Here is a 17393-nt window from a genome sequence, read left to right on the forward strand (position 1 = left end):
AAGGAAGTAACGTGTATGGTGTCCCATACTCGGAATTTGTGCTCTGCATTTAACCCAACCCAAGTGCTCACACACAGCAGTGAGTAGTGAACAAACACACACACACCGTGAACACACAGCCGGAGCAGTGGGCAGCCATTTATGCTGCGGCGCCCGGGGAGCAGTTGGGGGTTCGGTGCCTTGCTCAAGGGTCTCACCTCAGTCGTGGTATTGAGGGTGGAGAGAGTGCTGGACTTTCACTCCCCCCATCTACAATCCCTGCCGGACCTGAGACTCAAACCCGCGACCTTCAGGTTACAAGTCCGACTCTCTAATCATTAGGCCACGACTGCCATTTGATTGTGAACTATAACACCATTTCTCATTTCTGAACATATTAGGACAATGCTTTTACTAGAATCAATAAAATTGAACATCAGTTTGACAAACAAAGCCATAGACTTTCTTAGATTATATCTTATAGCCATATAAGATCTTTATCTTTTTTCATGATTGAATTAACAGCCCAAATAGTTTGATCGGTCAGCCCATGGATGGTACAGCAGCACTGTAAAAGTCAATCTGTTACTTTCAGGTTGTAAATATGTAAAAGGATCTTGAACGATTTTCATTTTGAAAGCAAAACTAAGTCTTTGAGAGCAAAACTAAGTCACAATTGTGACATTTGTGAATATGAATGTTGTATAAAACTGAAACTTGAAGACATTCTAAAAATAATACAATACCCCATACAAATGCATAAGTCTGTATCAAATCAGATTAGACTGTTGCTGCACAAATCCAGTTTTGTTCATAGCAAAACTGAAACATGTAGACATGGGTGGTTTTGGCTTTTTAATAACACCCATAAAATAAAAATATTAAAATTTTAGTTGGAAGTACTTCTATATGTGCTCTGTTTCCCTGCAAAAAGACAACCCATACGATATATTTTACAGGGTTTTAGGGCACCTCCAACAATAAGCAAGCTATGAAATAATTTGACACAGATAAATAATTGAGAGTATTTGCAGTGGAGGATTCATTGCCATGTATTCAAGACTTAAACATGAATCTCATTATGGTGTGCGATACATTAAATGTTTAAAATCTTTCACTTTTGTTAAAGATATTTTTAATCTCTTTATCTTGATATATATACAAATATAAAGGCATGCTTATAATGTTCTGCAATTAAAACTAAAAAGTGGATGCATTGGTAATCTACTTAAAGGAACACAGGCATACATTGAAAAAAAATGACTTGTAGGATTTACATAATTTAAACACTTCATTTCCTCATGAGGTCCTGAGAATGTACTCTCACAGCTGCAAAGTTGGGGGTGGACTGAGAAGGATTCATTCATTGCAAGAATTCTGAAGGCGAATGATGACATTTTCATATGGGGATTGACATTTGGGATTTGTGAACTTCTACACATAAACCCGTAGAATAATGATCTTTTCTCTAAATAGTGTCATGTCCTCACTAGTTTTCACTCTTACTCTCCTGGGCTTCTAATCACTGCCATCTTCATCCTGCCTTCTACTTTGAGTGCTCTTGTTTGCCCTCTCTCGTGTTGATCCCTGTGCTCTCGTTTATATGTTCCATGTTGTTTCATTATATTTTGTAAGTCCAGCAGTCCAGCAGTGGGGACATACAGTGGAACGAAATGTCGTGTCTCGCAGGACCACGGTGCTACATAAATACAGACATACAACAATGAAGTAAAAAAACACTATAAACCTATACACTACTAACCTACTGACAGATTTAACTATAAGTATACTATATATAAGTATTTACCCTATACAAACTAAAAGAATAAAGGATAAAAAAATACAACTTGTAGTTGGGTTCATCATAACAACTTGTGTTTGACGCTTACCTGACAGATCAACAAAATAAACCCAGCAGTATCTAAAAAACAACCACAGAACCACACAAACTACAAATATTATACCTGGGAAAAATGTCTTCAATATTTATGAAAAAGGACACAGAAAAAAAACATACATAACGTAATCTCATAAATGAACTTATTTTACATTTCCTCTCAGTGGAATCAGCTCTATCCTTTGGAGTGAACTCTCGAATCAAATAATCTATTCTTTTAAACTGTCTCTCAGCCTTATAATTAGTCCATTGTGTGTGGTGTGATAATACTGAAATGTTGCATTACATTTTCCCATTATTTTAATAAATACAGAACAAACATACTTTTCCAATAAGAAATAATTTCCAATAAATTCCAACAAACAAATATGTTTAGTCAAATGATAAAGCAAAAGACATAGTATTCAAAAGTAAAACAAACAAACAAACAAAAAGATATTGTTTAATATTGTTGTCCCTCGTTTAAAAAATTAATAAATAAATAAAAGTCAGCTTGTGTGAAGTCCAGTATTACATTGTTTTGCATTTTTAGAGACGATGATGTATTTATAATTATTATAATTATTATTATTATTATTATCATCATCATCATTATTTTCTTTTTCTGAGCATTTTTGCCATTGGTTCTGTCCCTTGTTTGTCACATTCTGTACATGATCTTATGTAACTTTGTTATGGAATTTTGGCTTTAATGTGAAAAAAACCCCTAAGCTTTTACGTAACAAAAATAAATACATATATGTAAAAATACATTTACAAAAATTGCTCGGTGTTCCAGTCAGAAAGTAAAACTGAGACTTGAAGATGAACATTTTAATAACACGACGATGTAACTAAAACATAACTACTAGATAATGTCAGAGACTAAATTTTGCATAAAGTGGAGTGTAAACTAGCTTTTCATGTTTAACTGAAATGTAATCTGACACTATTTATTAAAGTAAGGTGGTTGTAAAGATATTTTTAATTAGCCAACCCGGGAACATGTCTGAACAGCATTTCCTATTGTAGGTTGACATTCAAGCTTGCAAATGGTAGGTGCTAGTAAACATTCAAAGCTGGATTTTGTTCTTTAGTGAAGAGAGAACATATGCTTTAAATAATCTTAAATTATTTTTGATGTTTAAATGCAAACGTAAAGGTGCCTGTTTCTGTTAATTAATTTTAACAGCAATATGATTATAATATGAGCCTGTATATTTGAAACATAGGCTCAGCAACCCTTACAGATACATGGCGACACTTGAAGAGTCCACCAATTATTGAAAGGTGAAAATATACATTAAACGTTAATACAAACCAAGATAGATTTAATCGAACTTTCAGTTAAATGTTCCATTTGTCATGGTTGTTTTATCACTGGGTTATGCATTACTTTTATTTTAAAGTTTAGTTTCATTATTACAAACGTTTTTGTTGTTAATGTTTACATTTGTTCTTGTTCTCCCAGTTTTGCCTCATGTCATAACTGTCACGAGTCCGGGCTCTGCAGTTCTCATCTCCCGTCCTCCCGGACTCCATTCCCCTAACTCCACACACCTGTCACAAATGACACTCCCAGCTGTTCCCCATTGTCATGGACTATTTATACACCACACTCCCGCTGCTCTGTCTGGGTGAATTAATTGTTATTTATTGTATTAGTCGTAGTTACTGGTGAACTCTGGGGATACATGCACTGTGTTGCCGTTGATGTATCCTGTTTCTGAATCTGTTTTGTTTTGCCTTGTTGGCCTTTTTGTTTCGTTATTAAAGAGATCCTTACCTGCATTTGGACCCAGACCTCGTCTTTCCACGGCGCTCCCTAAGTGTTCCGTGACAATAACTCACATTACAAGTCTTAACATTAGGCAAAACGTTTCTTTTTTATTTGTTGAAACTAGGACATGGTTCCCAATGCATAATAAATGAGCACTTTGAGTGTACTTCCAATATTGGGGGGTATAAAAAAGTGCTTATAATTAATATTAATTAAATAAATAAAAAAGGTCACTTAGGTGTAGCTACATAAAGAGCGCACATTTTCATGACTGTTTCTTAAAGTGCACTTTGAAATAATGTCAAATTAAGGGTGTTTTCACATATAGTTTGTTCTAAAAGAATTCCAAGTCAGTTTAATCACTGTTCTATATAGTGGTGGAGGTAACAAATTACAACTACTCACATTACTGTAATTAAGTAGTTTTTGGGTACTTGTACTTTAATGAGTATACAGGTCCTTTTCAAAAAATTAGCATATTGTGATAAAGTTCATTATTTTCTGTAATGTACTGATAAACATTAGACTTTCATATATTTTAGATTCATTACAACACAACTGAAGTAGTTCAAGCCTTTTATTGTTTTAATATTGATGATTTTGGCATACAGCTCATGAAAACCCAAAATTCCTATCTCAAAAAATTAGCATATTTCATCCGACCAATAAAAGAAAAGTGTTTTTAATACAAAAAAAAAAAGTCAACCTTCAAATAATTATGTTCAGTTATGCACTCAATACTTGGTCGGGAATCCTTTTGCAGAAATGACTGCTTCAATGCGGCGTGGCATGGAGGCAATCAGCCTGTGGCACTGCTGAGGTGTTATGGAGGCCCAGGATGCTTCGATAGCGGCCTTAAGCTCATCCAGAGTGTTGGGTCTTGCGTCTCTCAACTTTCTCTTCACAATATCCCACAGATTCTCTATGGGGTTCAGGTCAGGAGAGTTGGCAGGCCAATTGAGCACAGTAATACCATGGTCAGTAAACCATTTACCAGTGGTTTTGGCACTGTGAGCAGGTGCCAGGTCGTGCTGAAAAATGAAATCTTCATCTCCATAAAGCTTTTCAGCAGATGGAAGCATGAAGTGCTCCAAAATCTCCTGATAGCTAGCTGCATTGACCCTGCCCTTGATAAAACACAGTGGACCAACAACAGCAGCTGACATGGCACCCCAGACCATCACTGACTGTGGGTACTTGACACTGGACTTCAGGTATTTCCCTCTCCCCAGTCTTCCTCCAGACTCTGGCACCTTGATTTCCGAATGACATGCAAAATTTGCTTTCATCCGAAAAAAGTACTTTGGACCACTGAGCAACAGTCCAGTGCTGCTTCTCTGTAGCCCAGGTCAGGCGCTTCTGCCGCTGTTTCTGGTTCAAAAGTGGCTTGACCTGGGGAATGCGGCACCTGTAGCCCATTTCCTGCACACGCCTGTACACGGTGGCTCTGGATGTTTCTACTCCAGACTCAGTCCACTGCTTCCGCAGGTCCCCCAAGGTCTGGAATCGGTCCTTCTCCACAATCTTCCTCAGGGTCCGGTCACCTCTTCTCGTTGTGCTGCGTTTTCTGCCACACTTTTTCCTTCCCACAGACTTCCCACTGAGGTGCCTTGATACAGCACTCTGGGAACAGCCTATTCGTTCAGAAATTTCTTTCTGTGTCTTACCCTCTTGCTTGAGGGTGACAATGATGGCCTTCTGGACAGCAGTCAGGTCGGCAGTCTTACCCATGATAGCGGTTTTGAGTAATGAACCAGGCTGGGAGTTTTTAAAAGCCTCAGGCATCTTTTGCAGGTGTTTAGAGTTAATTAGTTGATTCAGATGATTAGGTTAATAGCTCGTTTAGAGAACCTTTTCATGATATGCTAATTTTTTGAGATAGGAATTTTGGGTTTTCATGAGCTGTATGCCAAAATCATCAATATTAAAACAATAAAAGGCTTGAACTACTTCAGTTGTGTTGTAATGAATCTAAAATATATGAAAGTCTAATGTTTATCAGTACATTACAGAAAATAATGAACTTTATCACAATATGCTAATTTTTTGAAAAGGACCTGTATTTTTAAGTCAGTAATTTTATAGTGACAGGGATAGTAACAGGATGCACAACCTCTCCCATCTTGTTCATCATGGGAATGAACCTGATCATCTCTGCAGTGAGTAAAAAGTCAAGAGGGCCGAAGACCACAGCAGGATGTCAACAGCCAGCAATCAGGGCATTCATGGATGATCTTACCGTGATAACACCAGAACTGGATCGCATGGCAACTTGGGCAAAGATGGTCTTTAAGCCCAAGAAATCAAGGAGCCTGGTGATCCAAAAGGGCAAAACAACTGGAAGGTTCAAGCTACTTGTTCAAGGGGAAGAGATCCCGAACATCCAGGGGAACCCAATTAGATGCCTTGGAAAGTGGTATGATGATTACCTGTCAGACAAGAACAGCATTTCAAGCACCGGAAAACAAGTTCAAGAATGGCTGGAGAAGATTGATAAGTCTGGCCTGCCTGGGAAATACAAGTGCTGGATCTACCAACATGGCCTGCTCCCGAGACTCATGTGGCTTCTCACTGTATGTGAGGTGCTCCTATCAACTGTTGAATAAATGGAGAGGAAGTTCAACAAGCACCTTAGAAGATGGTTGGGAATACCCCCGAGCTTTACATCCTTGGGTCTCTACATAAGGTCGGGTCAGCTCCAGCTTCCCCTGCATCAGTGGTGGAGGAGTTTAAAGTCGCCAAGTGCAGACTGTCCCTGACATATAGGGACTCTCGAGACCAACTCACCAGGGAAGCAGGAGTCAGAACAAGATCTGGCCGTAAGTGGGCCACCAGCACGGCAATTAACCAGGCAGAATGTTCTCTTAGAACCAAAGACATCATCGGAAACCCTTGCACTGGAAGACAGGGTCTAGGAATGGCACATTTTCAGCAGTGGTAAAAGTCCACCCCTAGGGACAAGAGAACCATGATCCAGGATGATGTCCGAAACCTTGAGGAAGAAGGGAGAAGAGCAAAATCCATCGAGCTCGCAACTCAAGGCGCCTGGACCAGGTGGAACCTCCCCAAGAGAACAATCACATGGGGTGAACTGTGGCGGCTGGAGCCCTTCCGTATATCCTTTCTACTCCGAGTAGTGTTTGACACCTTACCAACCCCAGTCAATTTGCACAGATGGGGGAGGAGGGAGGACCCACTGTGCAGGTTGTGTGGCGGGAAAGGACCAATGGTGCACATTCTGTCAGGGTGTAAAATCGCATTAACACAGGGGAGATACAGGTGGCGCCACGACAAGGTGTTGGCAGTGCTCGCAGACATCCTGGAGCAGGAAAGGAGGAAGAAACAACCAGCCAAAGCAAGACCACTGCTGAGTACCACGCCTTTGTGAAAGAGGGCCAAAGACCTGTTGCCCACAGCCAAGCCAGGCAGAATCTCCTGCAGTCAGCCAAGGGATGGGAAATGGAGATTGACCTCGGGAGGAAACACCACTTCCCCGAGGCGGTACTGTCCACAACTCTAAGGCCTGACATAATCTTTTAAGTGGGTAGAACAAAAGTCATCATAGCAGTTATTTGAGAATTGGCTCACTAATGCATTTCAAACACCTATGTATTGGTTTACTAATGCATAAGCACGTATGTATCATGCACGTCAAAGACAATTTCTGTGTATCAATACCACAATTTTCTGTTTGTATTTGGCATACTATTTATACGCATTTTCATGAGACCAGGCTAAAAAAAATATTCTTGTATTCTCATATTTGAACCACTGATGTCACTGGTAGTTCCATTGCGGTCTATGCAGGGTCAGAAAGCTCTCGGAATTCATCAAAAATATCTACATTTGTGTTCCTAAGATGACTGAAGGTCTTATGGGTTTGGAGTGAATAATTAATGGCAGAATTTTCATTTTGGGTTAACTATTCCTTTAAGCTATGGATATAGACCTCATGCCAGAGAGAGGCCATACTATGGCCACCTCCGACAGCATCGGCCAATCAAAATGCTGGGTCTGAAAGGTTCCAAATTGCAAATCCCTCCTAAGATTAAAAGATTGTAAGGAGAAACAAAGAAGTTCTGAAAGAAGCGAATGTGGGAAGTTTGGAAACAGCAATAGAAATGACGACCAAGCTTAGTGCCCCAATCTTCTGCAACAACTTCAGAACCTTCACCTTCAAGGCTCCTTCTGCTGCAGGTTCCAGACCAAGGACCTTCTTGGTGCTCAGAAGTTCATCGTTCACCAGTGCTTTGTGTTCAAGACTGTGAAACGGATCCCACTCCTTTCTTCACTGTAACGTGGCCCAGATGCACAAGTGGAAGACATCTTTGATTTATAAGACATCTCCATGATTTGTTTATTGAATCTAGAATACGGATTACCTTATTACTTTCCAAAAACTACTAAATGGACACAATGAATGGATAAAGTGCAAAAGATTGATAAATGCAAGTGTTTGTTTTGAATGTTACTATTGGCATTTTCTTATGAAAAGAGAAACTGAAGTTTTTAATTACTCTTGTCTGTTCTTTTGTTAATAAAAGCTCTACAAGCCTATCTTACATCGAAATCACTAAATAACACATTATTACAATTAAGTTCATATTTCAAAGAGAAGACAATTAGGAAATTACAACAGTTGCACATTATTTTATCTAATTATCTCATTATTTAATCTTTGTTAATGATCAAGGGTTATGCATGCACAAGTGAGTTACTGGCATATAATATGTTATTTGTTAATTTCATGTAAGTGCCGAAATACACTCTTTCTAGCTCAGATTAGTCTACTAACTACAACAACATAGACTATCATATGCTAGAACAAATAGTCAAATATAGAGACAAAGTTTAATGTCAACCAAAAGAAGTACATTGTTAGTCAAAAGTTAAATGTTTACAATTCTACATTGTGGTAATAGCAGAAAACCACTAGTTTATATATAGTTCCCCCTACAGACTGCAATGTGAAAGTAGGCTCTGAGTAAAAAACAACAAAACCGCTGTCAAAATCAAATGACCTAAAACGGGACATTGCTGCCGCCTGTAGACGGTGAGGGCTTTTGTGTAAAGCAGTGTGACTATGAGCTGCTTTCACTTTCACTATTACTTACTATGTAAACACTGTTATATCTTAGCATCTGGATATGTATTTTCAATATGGAAAAGTAGAAGAAACACTGGTAAGGTATTATGTTCTAGTTTCTATTCTCACGACAATAGACAAAAATTATGTTACTTTTCTTTTTAATTTGAGAAAAGCCCATGTACATACAAAAATGAACAGACTCTGTTACACACTTCCTCCAAGGAGTCAAAGAATAGCGTAATACAGCACCTTTTTTGGCATACGTCAAAAATAACAAGGCAATAAGAACTTTAAATGGTTTTGTTGAATCTGGACTACTTGATAACAGATCAGATGCAATGACTGTATACTTTTCTTTTTTTTTTACAAACAAATAAATAACAGCTTGCTCACATGCACCTTTTCTAGCACACCTGTTAGTGACTAGAAGGTAATATTTCATTGCACTCATGTTTGTTGCTTTTTTTAACTCTTTAATGTATGTGATTGTGTTTTTGTTGTCATTTTATACTAAATATCTCTTCAGCGATCATACATTTTTCTTTACATTTACAAATGTTTCAGACTTTTTTCAGTTATGGATGAGACATGGAATTATTCAAACCTTGTGTCTTAACCAGCAGGCCTGAGGCACCACAAACTGGGCACCACAGTTCATAAAGTGCTGACAGAAACTTAATACATAAAAAAAAAGAGATACAAACACTGAGTAATGGAGACATTTCATAGGCTTACAATAGATGACAATAATAATAAAATAAAACTGACTGGAGAACATTGATGGCATATTTTGGCCTATGGTTTGCAGTATCTGAGAGTAGCAGTGCACACCCAGGATCTGTTTTTCCTTAAGGGTCTGATCTTAGTCAAGTCAAGACTGAGTGACCAACCAAAGGTATTCTTTGAACAAATCACAGCTCAGAGATTTGTGGCACACTTTATCTGTTCTTTGTGGCTTATGTTTATGAACACAGTTATGCAGAGGATGGACACTGACCACAGAACAGCATGTTACTCTGAGATGCTCGTTTCACATAGGCCCAGATCTTATCCTCAAGTGAGGCAAATCTTTAGCCTAAGATGAGAGAGGATTTGCCCCCTGGTGGGTTTCTACGGCCAGAAGGAACCCCAGCTGCAGGCTGCTCTGTTGCAGAGAGGCAAGGTGGAGCTGGTGTGTCATCTTGCTCCTGAATAGGCTCAGGTTCTTCTGTGCTATCTGTGAATGTAAAAATAAAAAATAAATATTAATGAATTATCAGATAATTAAAAAAAATCATTACAAATATATGGAAAGAAAATGTTATTTTTTCAGTTTTATACTACCGTCATTGATCCATGTGTCACAAGGGTGAGATTTAAAGCTGGAATACACTCAACAACTTTTGCCCAGACTTTCCTCCTGTTTAGGGTTTGGGTAAATCATTGCTAGATGCCAAAAGTCAGAGCCAGTCTGCAGATTTGAGTTGACAGATTTCATAGAAAATTTCATAATGTATGATGGTCACAGACTCCATTTTTTAGTTTCAGACTATGATTCTGTTTAGTCGGAGGAGATCTGTTGAGATTTTAAAAGTAGGTAGTGTATTCCTGCCATAAGTAAAAATGATCCAAATCTGAAGTATTTTAAAAAATATATTGAAAACATCTAGATTCTAGAACATGTGCAGAGTTCTTAAAAATGTACTCATTTTATTCATGTTGAACCTTGAATACATATGTGTACACATCTTCATTATTATTTTCAAATATTTATATATTTAATTTTCAATATAATATAAAGTTAGTTTTTTCCCCCGCAAATTTCATGAAATATTTATTTATAAATATTTTAATTATATTAATTTGATTATTCTTGGGAAGGAACATTTTACAACCCGAACTAGGCCTTGCTTTGTCATAAAAAGATCAAATTAATGGATATTTTAAGAGAAGAGCATCCACTTGCATGTTTCTACATATTAGTTTACATGACTTTTGATATGACAGTATCACCCTGACATGCTTATGCCCTCCAAAAATGATCAAAATGAAATAAAAACTAATAGCAAACATGCTCAAGATGTGTATTCAAGCCATCTATCTATACATTTTTCAATGAAAAAAAAAAGGGTCATGTCAAATATATATCAGAACACTCACCAACAGTGATTGAGTTTTCCTCACCATTCTGTGCAGAAAATAAAGCACATTCTCAGCAAATCTTAAGTCAGTATAAAAACTCCATCCAAGGTTACAAGTTTGCTTTTACTCAGTTATGAAACTGTCTCCATATCTTACCACGCATACATTATTTTCGACTGTGGTGTTACTTTGGTTGGCTGGTTGAGCAGTGCATCTTCTGAGAGGGGCAGATGGTTCTCCACACAACACACCTGTAGGCTTCCCACCTATAAAACAAATTCAAGTTCCTGTGAATAGATGTTATAAAAAATAGCGAATACCCAGATGTTCAGGCTATAAGTTGTTTTTTGTTCATTGTTATGCATAAAATACACTTACGTAATCATTCCTTTACCTGGAGGACTTGCAAATAACAAATGTTATTGTCAGGTAATGTTTTTAGAAAAACACATGAAATTATCTGAAATTCTTATCTCACATGGCAACCTGTGCATATTATTATTGTAACTTACAAATTGTACATAAAAAAACAGCCAAAATTAGCTGATATTCAGCATTGTAAGCACACTGTGCAATCTTTTGTGTGTTTAAGAATCAGCAAAACCTAGCAAGTTTTTATGTGGAACTGAAACTGTATTTGGTTTCTCAATAGCACAAGTTACCAGTCATTTATCTCTGAAAAGTATATGATTTGAAGCAGTACATACACATGTACAATCATTAAAATATTTATCATTCTTTTTCTCTAATGTTTAACTTAAAGGCAAGCGAATGACACCGCCTAGAAGTATGCTATTATAGAGGCGAAAGATGAGATATAATTTAAAAATATATATTAATTCATTAAAAATCAGTACCCGGTGGATTGTTCCTTCGATGGGCATGAGGGTCGTCAGGTTCAGCAAATATACTAGATGCCATTTTGTTTTTTTTCACAGGTTTCTCTTCATCTGCGCCAAAGCAGATGTTTGAACCTCCACCTGGTGGACGCAGCACTCTGGGAAAGAAAACAGCAAGATACGATAAATATGATCATATAAAATAAGTTGTCAAAACTGTAACTTTTGTAACTAATCACTCGTTTTGTTTGGTTCATTTAGTTAATGCCCCTTGTTTCCTTTTATTTTAAAAGTCCATTTCTTTTGTTGATGTTTAGCCTACTGTTCATTCCCTGTCAGCTTGACAAATGAAGGATAAATAAAACAATAAACGTTTTTTTATGAAATATACTCAAGTCTCCATCTTATGTAAGCATCATGTTATTTTATTTTAATGTATGATTATATAATTATCAAAGGTCATTTTGATCCCTTTACAGATAACATGTAAAGTAACATTATTAGCTATTGAGTGCACATTTAAGAAAAAAAAAACATTGTGGCTTTAGTAGAGAGAAAATTCGTTTGGGTTGGGTTAACCATCTTTTTATCAAACTATAATTGTGCAGAAAAGGCCTGATAGGCTATATAATGTAAATATGTCACAATTCCTCATGTATCTGTATTGGTTGGTATAATTAGTTTTATTAATTATATTCTGTTAATCAAAATATTCCTCATGTTCATACCAATAAAGCCTTAATGAACTGAGCTAAAACAGCAAGCTGAAATAAATCTCCCTCCACCATTCTGACCAAAAGATGAAACGACAGATAAACGGTGAAGAATTCACGCCATTAGTGCATTCAGTTTTTGAAAGAAGACGAATACAACAGGAAGCATAATACAATTCTTTACTACACCAACTGAACCGCACCCAACCAAAATACACACACATGCGCTCAAGCCTCCTCTGAAAACCTGTTCGGGGACTAGTGATTTACAAACGACTGACATAATGCATTAAAGAAGCTGTAGCCTATTAATTACTCATCAATTATATCATTAATTATGGGTTTCCGTTAGGGCATGCTGCAGTCAAACTGAGGCCGTGTCACAAACCCTTGCGAGTTGCCTGCCTAGACAGCATTTTGTAGCATTATAATACACATCTAGCTGACTTCAAAAGCGACAGTGATGCCTCAAAAATGCAGCACGCGCTTCTGGAATCCACCAAAAAGATGTCTAGATAGCCAGCCAGATTTCCAGACACCGCCGGAGGGATGCACGTTAGTACAATAGAACAGGCATTTTATAAACCACAAAATGCTGCTTTGATGGGCTTTTAAAATCCAATAAACTTTTTCTATTTTTATGCCAAAACGCAGTATTTGTACCCAAAATGGTGTTTATTTCTCATCAGCATCGCCACCCGTTTTTAAGCCAATATCGTTTCGCTAGAGAGTAATTTCGTCTTTTGTCAGAAATATTACATCTCAGATAACGTCTTTATACATCACAACGGTTAAATAATTTGCCGTTTGCTACAACCTAAAGCGCGTGAGCATCATCTTCCTACAGACATCTATCAGCACCTGGAGCTGTTCCTCGAGGTGGGGTCCATGCCTTGGTAATTGGTGGTGGTCGTCATCTTGAACATGCAGAGCTTCTGTTCGCGGCTTTTCCCAAACTATATTCGACAGATTGTCATAAAGCCACAAAGAGCGTCTCCTGCTCAGGTCATCAGTCTCTTGGTGCTGAATTTGCGCTTTTGTACACGCCCATTAGACAAGATTAGTGCTGCACTTCTGCAGATTCGCCACTGGGACGGCGCCAGACAGCAAACTGTCTTTGTGAAAAGTTTAGAAGTTTCTAGTTTGCATTCTAAACTACCGCGGATGCATATTTTCACAAAAACGGTTTGCCGTTTAGTTTTGTATGAGTTCTTCAGTTGTCGACAGGTTTTATTAGAGTAAATAAGGTTACAATAAAACCTGTCGACAACTGAAATAATAAATGAAAAAAAGTAACAAAAGAGCCACCTCAAGTGGTTTTGTAAAACAGTTTTATTCCAACACAAAAGGTTATCAACATTTCAATTCACAACACAAGTTATTGAATAAAATTGGCCCGAGTACAAAAGAGAAATACATCAACATATATAAAATATATATATAAAAGCCCAATGGCTCTGAGCAAACAAAACAGTACTTTAGCACTGACACTGACCAACATTCTATCTACCAAACCAAAAAAAGACCTGATCACTGATCAGCATTTTAGTCTTGACACTCTTAGGACCACATCTGATGAAATACATTAATGTTTAATTTAATAACACCATTCATCTGATTTGCGAGAGCTGATGGGCATTTTAGGCACATTTTTGGCAATGAGGAGGGACGTCAGCCTGAATTTATAGAGGAAAAAAAACAGGAAACAGGGATGACTGTGATGATGGAGGGCAGAGGTAGTTGTTATTTACATCAGGCCCCCTGTCTGTTGCTGAAATACATCAATTGTATCCTCATCCTCCATTTCCAACTGGAAATAAAAAGGACAAAAAGAAATCAGACTTTATAGCATGCTTAATGTATGGTGACATTCAGAACTGGTCATATCAGTGAACTGTACCTGAGCTGGAGTGTCAGTCTCATTAACTGGCTGCCCATCAAACCGGAACCGAATTTGCCGCATTGTTAGCCCCTGTTCAAAACAGAGAAAATGTGGACCTGAGAGTTAAGTGAAGTGTAAACTATAGCATTACCTCTGGGCATGTCTTCCAAAATGCAGTCAGTGACCCCTCAACAATTTATGCATTTTATAGAATGTCTGGTTTCGGAATGACAGCCTGCTTTTAACATTAAATACGTCTTACCTTGCACCTGAAAAGCTAGCATCTGCAGACTTCAGTTCCAACACACCTGCCTGTAATAATCAAGGATCCCTGAACACCTTTAGCTGGTTCAGGTGTGTTTGATTGGGGTCGAACTGAAATCTGCAGGATGGGAGCAGTCCAAGAGCAGGGTTGGAGATCCCGGTCTTAAAATAAAAACAAACTCTCAAACTTGTACAGATCTTGAATGCTTCTGAATTTACATTTATACCAAATTGCCAACTATTTTCAATAATTCACCTTTTCTTTCGCCATACTTATAACTGATGACCTTTAACATTTTACCACAACGGATGAAGACAACTTCCTGTTCTAAGCTCAAGAACAAGTTCTCACTTATGCACTTCCTGCTTTCTTGCAACCTACCAACCTTTTCCTATATCTACACATCTATAAATATATAAAATCTGGTGAAAATCCTATATTGTTCGTGCATTTTAAAAAAACGAACAGATGTAACAAAGCAGGCTTTCCAGAGATGTGTATTAGCCCTAAGCTCTGGGATTTAAGACTAAGGAACAAGAAGTGTACTTCACGTGCTACAGAAATCAGTTTTTGTTCAAAGGATCTAGGACCACTCTGAGCTTAAGGTTTCCTCAAACATCTATAGATCCAAAATTTGTTGTCCAATGAAGCCTTACCAGAAGTCATGAGAAAGGACCTTATCTTTTGTATGAGTCTCATAATTCAGAATGAACTAAAGTTCAACCATAAAAATTAGCTTTAGTATGTTAGAAGGATTTAAGTGTTCATGCATGGTGCAATTGGCAGATTAGATCTACTACACATGCTGAGCATGTTAGCCATAACTAACAGGTAGAGGGTATCAGAAGAACTCTGATAATGCAATACTAGACTAACTTACACAAAAACAAGCTCATTTGCTACAGATACATACAGCTGACATTTTTATCCAAATTATGACCAATTATTTCCAGACATTCATGTTATCTTTGCCAATCTCTTATTGGCAAGTATGGCAACATAATCCTGTGCACCTAAACAAAGGATTATTATTTTTGTCAGGAAGTAAATTATGCAGTTGCATGTGCATAAAAACCCTTACCTGTCTTTCACAATATGCTTTCATCAGTTTGCTGAGGGGTGTGTGCCTCTTGATTTTGAACTGAACCACTGAGCCGTCCTGCCCGGCTACTTTCAGATTTATATGGTCATTCTCTGTTTTCACACCCTCCTGAAATGAAAAGTGAAATAAAGCTACCATCAATAATTCTTGTGCAATGGAAAAATATACAAAATCAACAACCATAGCATCTTATTGATAGGAATCAAAAAAAGGTAACAAACAACCATAAACAGTCGAAGCCATTTAACTAAGTACTAATGCATTTAACAATAGAAATAATGACACCACAACATTGATAATGTAAGCACTTCAAATTCAGTGTTTACAGCACACCATACAGTACGTTAGCAGAGTTTGTCTGTCAGTAAAGCAAACCACTCAGACTCCCATTATACTCCAAAAATGCACGCGCAAACTTTTCCCCAAATATTAAAGTCTTAAAAAAAAATGATTGATGATGCATCAGTTAAAGCATAGATGAAGAAAGTCGAGTAAATCTGAATATACATCATCATATAACTTACACTGAAAAAACACAAAATAAGTTATAAATCAACGCAGATTGTGTTCGCGACACAAGAGCGCTTTGCGCGCGTGAAAGTGCAATAGACCCCATTGGTACTCTGCTTCGTTTACTGTAAGTTTTGTCTTATCACTCGCCGTTTGTATGAGCTGCAAGCCACATTAGCTAACTAGACAATTAGCGTGTTAGCTTTATGAAATACCATCAACATTTCACTGAACTACTAAACAATAAATTAGAGAGAGAGGGGAAAAAAAAGCTCTTTATAAATGGTACCCATTCATCATGTATCAAATATGTATTGTACTTTTATTACAACACTTATAAAGACCCCTAAACACGCACCTTTGGCTTCTCGTCTGCCATGACTGCCTCTGCCTCACTCGAGACGCGCGTAATGCCGCCGGACATGACGACATTTAAAAAGGTCCATTTCCGGAGTCCCATTACTGACCCTTTTTTTATTGAACATATAAAAAGGTAAATACACATATTTACAGCTCAAAACAGATAATAACAACAACAAAAAATTTAATTAAAATAAAATTTAAGGAGTTAATAAATTAATATACGTAAATTTACACTTGAATAGACAAAGTGAAATGTTGCTACTGACCCCACAATAGGGGACGGTTGCAACATTCATTAAAATGTAATTAAATCATTCTTAAATATCATTTTGCAATTTTATTTGTGCTCCGACAGGGAGCAATAAGGTAAATTGGCTGTATAAAACCAAAGAATAGTAAATTGAAAAACATTCTCAAGTAACAAGTAGATTTTTAACCTATTTACTTAAAAATAAAAGGAGCGATAACTACTGTTGAAGGGGGTTCTTTATTAATCCATAAAATAACAATTATGTAATGTTATGGCAAGCTTTTAAATCAATGTCGTGGTGGGACAGCATGTTGAGACCGTCTGCAACTGTCCCTACACTTAAATTTGGTATATTAGCTTGACACAATATCATTGACAAATGCTATCTATGCCTCTTAGAAGCTCAGAAAACACTGATTGAAATGTTATGTTTTTAAGTGTCACACAAACATTTTAGACACGATGACAAAAAATAAATGGATCTTTAAAATACTTTTTTTTTTTTTTTACATGAAAATTATTTAATTTTTTTGTTGAAGGAATGATCACATGTGGCTGCTTTTTTCCAGGAAGGATGAGGGGCTAATAGAGCATGTGCAGTATGAATATAATCACTGTAGCGTA

The 17393-nt window shown here is 37.2% G+C and overlaps 2 protein-coding genes across 2 annotated transcripts; both read right to left on the bottom strand.

The window, feature by feature from the left end:
* Nucleotides 1–8475: 8475 nt before the first annotated feature.
* Nucleotides 8476–13433, bottom strand: LOC306844544 (jupiter microtubule associated homolog 1-like). The gene is made up of 5 exons (XM_079376763.1): nt 13259–13433; nt 11703–11842; nt 11002–11111; nt 10864–10891; nt 8476–9940 (listed from the first exon to the last, which is right to left on the bottom strand). The coding sequence occupies exons 1-5, from the start codon at nt 13321–13323 to the stop codon at nt 9795–9797; spliced, it is 489 nt and encodes a 162-aa protein (XP_079232889.1). The 5' UTR covers nt 13324–13433; the 3' UTR covers nt 8476–9794.
* Nucleotides 13434–13709: 276 nt separating this feature from the next.
* Nucleotides 13710–16562, bottom strand: LOC306844484 (small ubiquitin-related modifier 3-like). The gene is made up of 4 exons (XM_079376652.1): nt 16515–16562; nt 15626–15754; nt 14298–14369; nt 13710–14207 (listed from the first exon to the last, which is right to left on the bottom strand). The coding sequence occupies exons 1-4, from the start codon at nt 16533–16535 to the stop codon at nt 14145–14147; spliced, it is 285 nt and encodes a 94-aa protein (XP_079232778.1). The 5' UTR covers nt 16536–16562; the 3' UTR covers nt 13710–14144.
* Between the last annotated feature and the right edge of the window lie 831 nt (nt 16563–17393).

Source organism: Barbus barbus (genome assembly GCF_936440315.1).
Source record: "Barbus barbus genome assembly, chromosome: 25".
NCBI lineage: Eukaryota > Metazoa > Chordata > Actinopteri > Cypriniformes > Cyprinidae > Barbus > Barbus barbus.

Coding starts and splice junctions, on each gene's coding strand:
- LOC306844544 (XM_079376763.1), bottom strand. CDS start 13,323: ATGTTCAAGATGACGACCACCACCAATTACCAAGGCATGGACCCCACC. Junction 11,112..11,702: donor TCGAAGGAACAATCCACCGG/GTACTGATTTTT, acceptor TTTGTTTTATAG/GTGGGAAGCCTACAGGTGTG. Junction 10,892..11,001: donor TCGAAAATAATGTATGCGTG/GTAAGATATGGA, acceptor TTTTCTGCACAG/AATGGTGAGGAAAACTCAAT.
- LOC306844484 (XM_079376652.1), bottom strand. CDS start 16,535: ATGGCAGACGAGAAGCCAAAG. Junction 15,755..16,514: donor TGGCAGACGAGAAGCCAAAG/GTGCGTGTTTAG, acceptor TTTTCATTTCAG/GAGGGTGTGAAAACAGAGAA. Junction 14,370..15,625: donor AAGCATATTGTGAAAGACAG/GTAAGGGTTTTT, acceptor TGTTTTGAACAG/GGGCTAACAATGCGGCAAAT.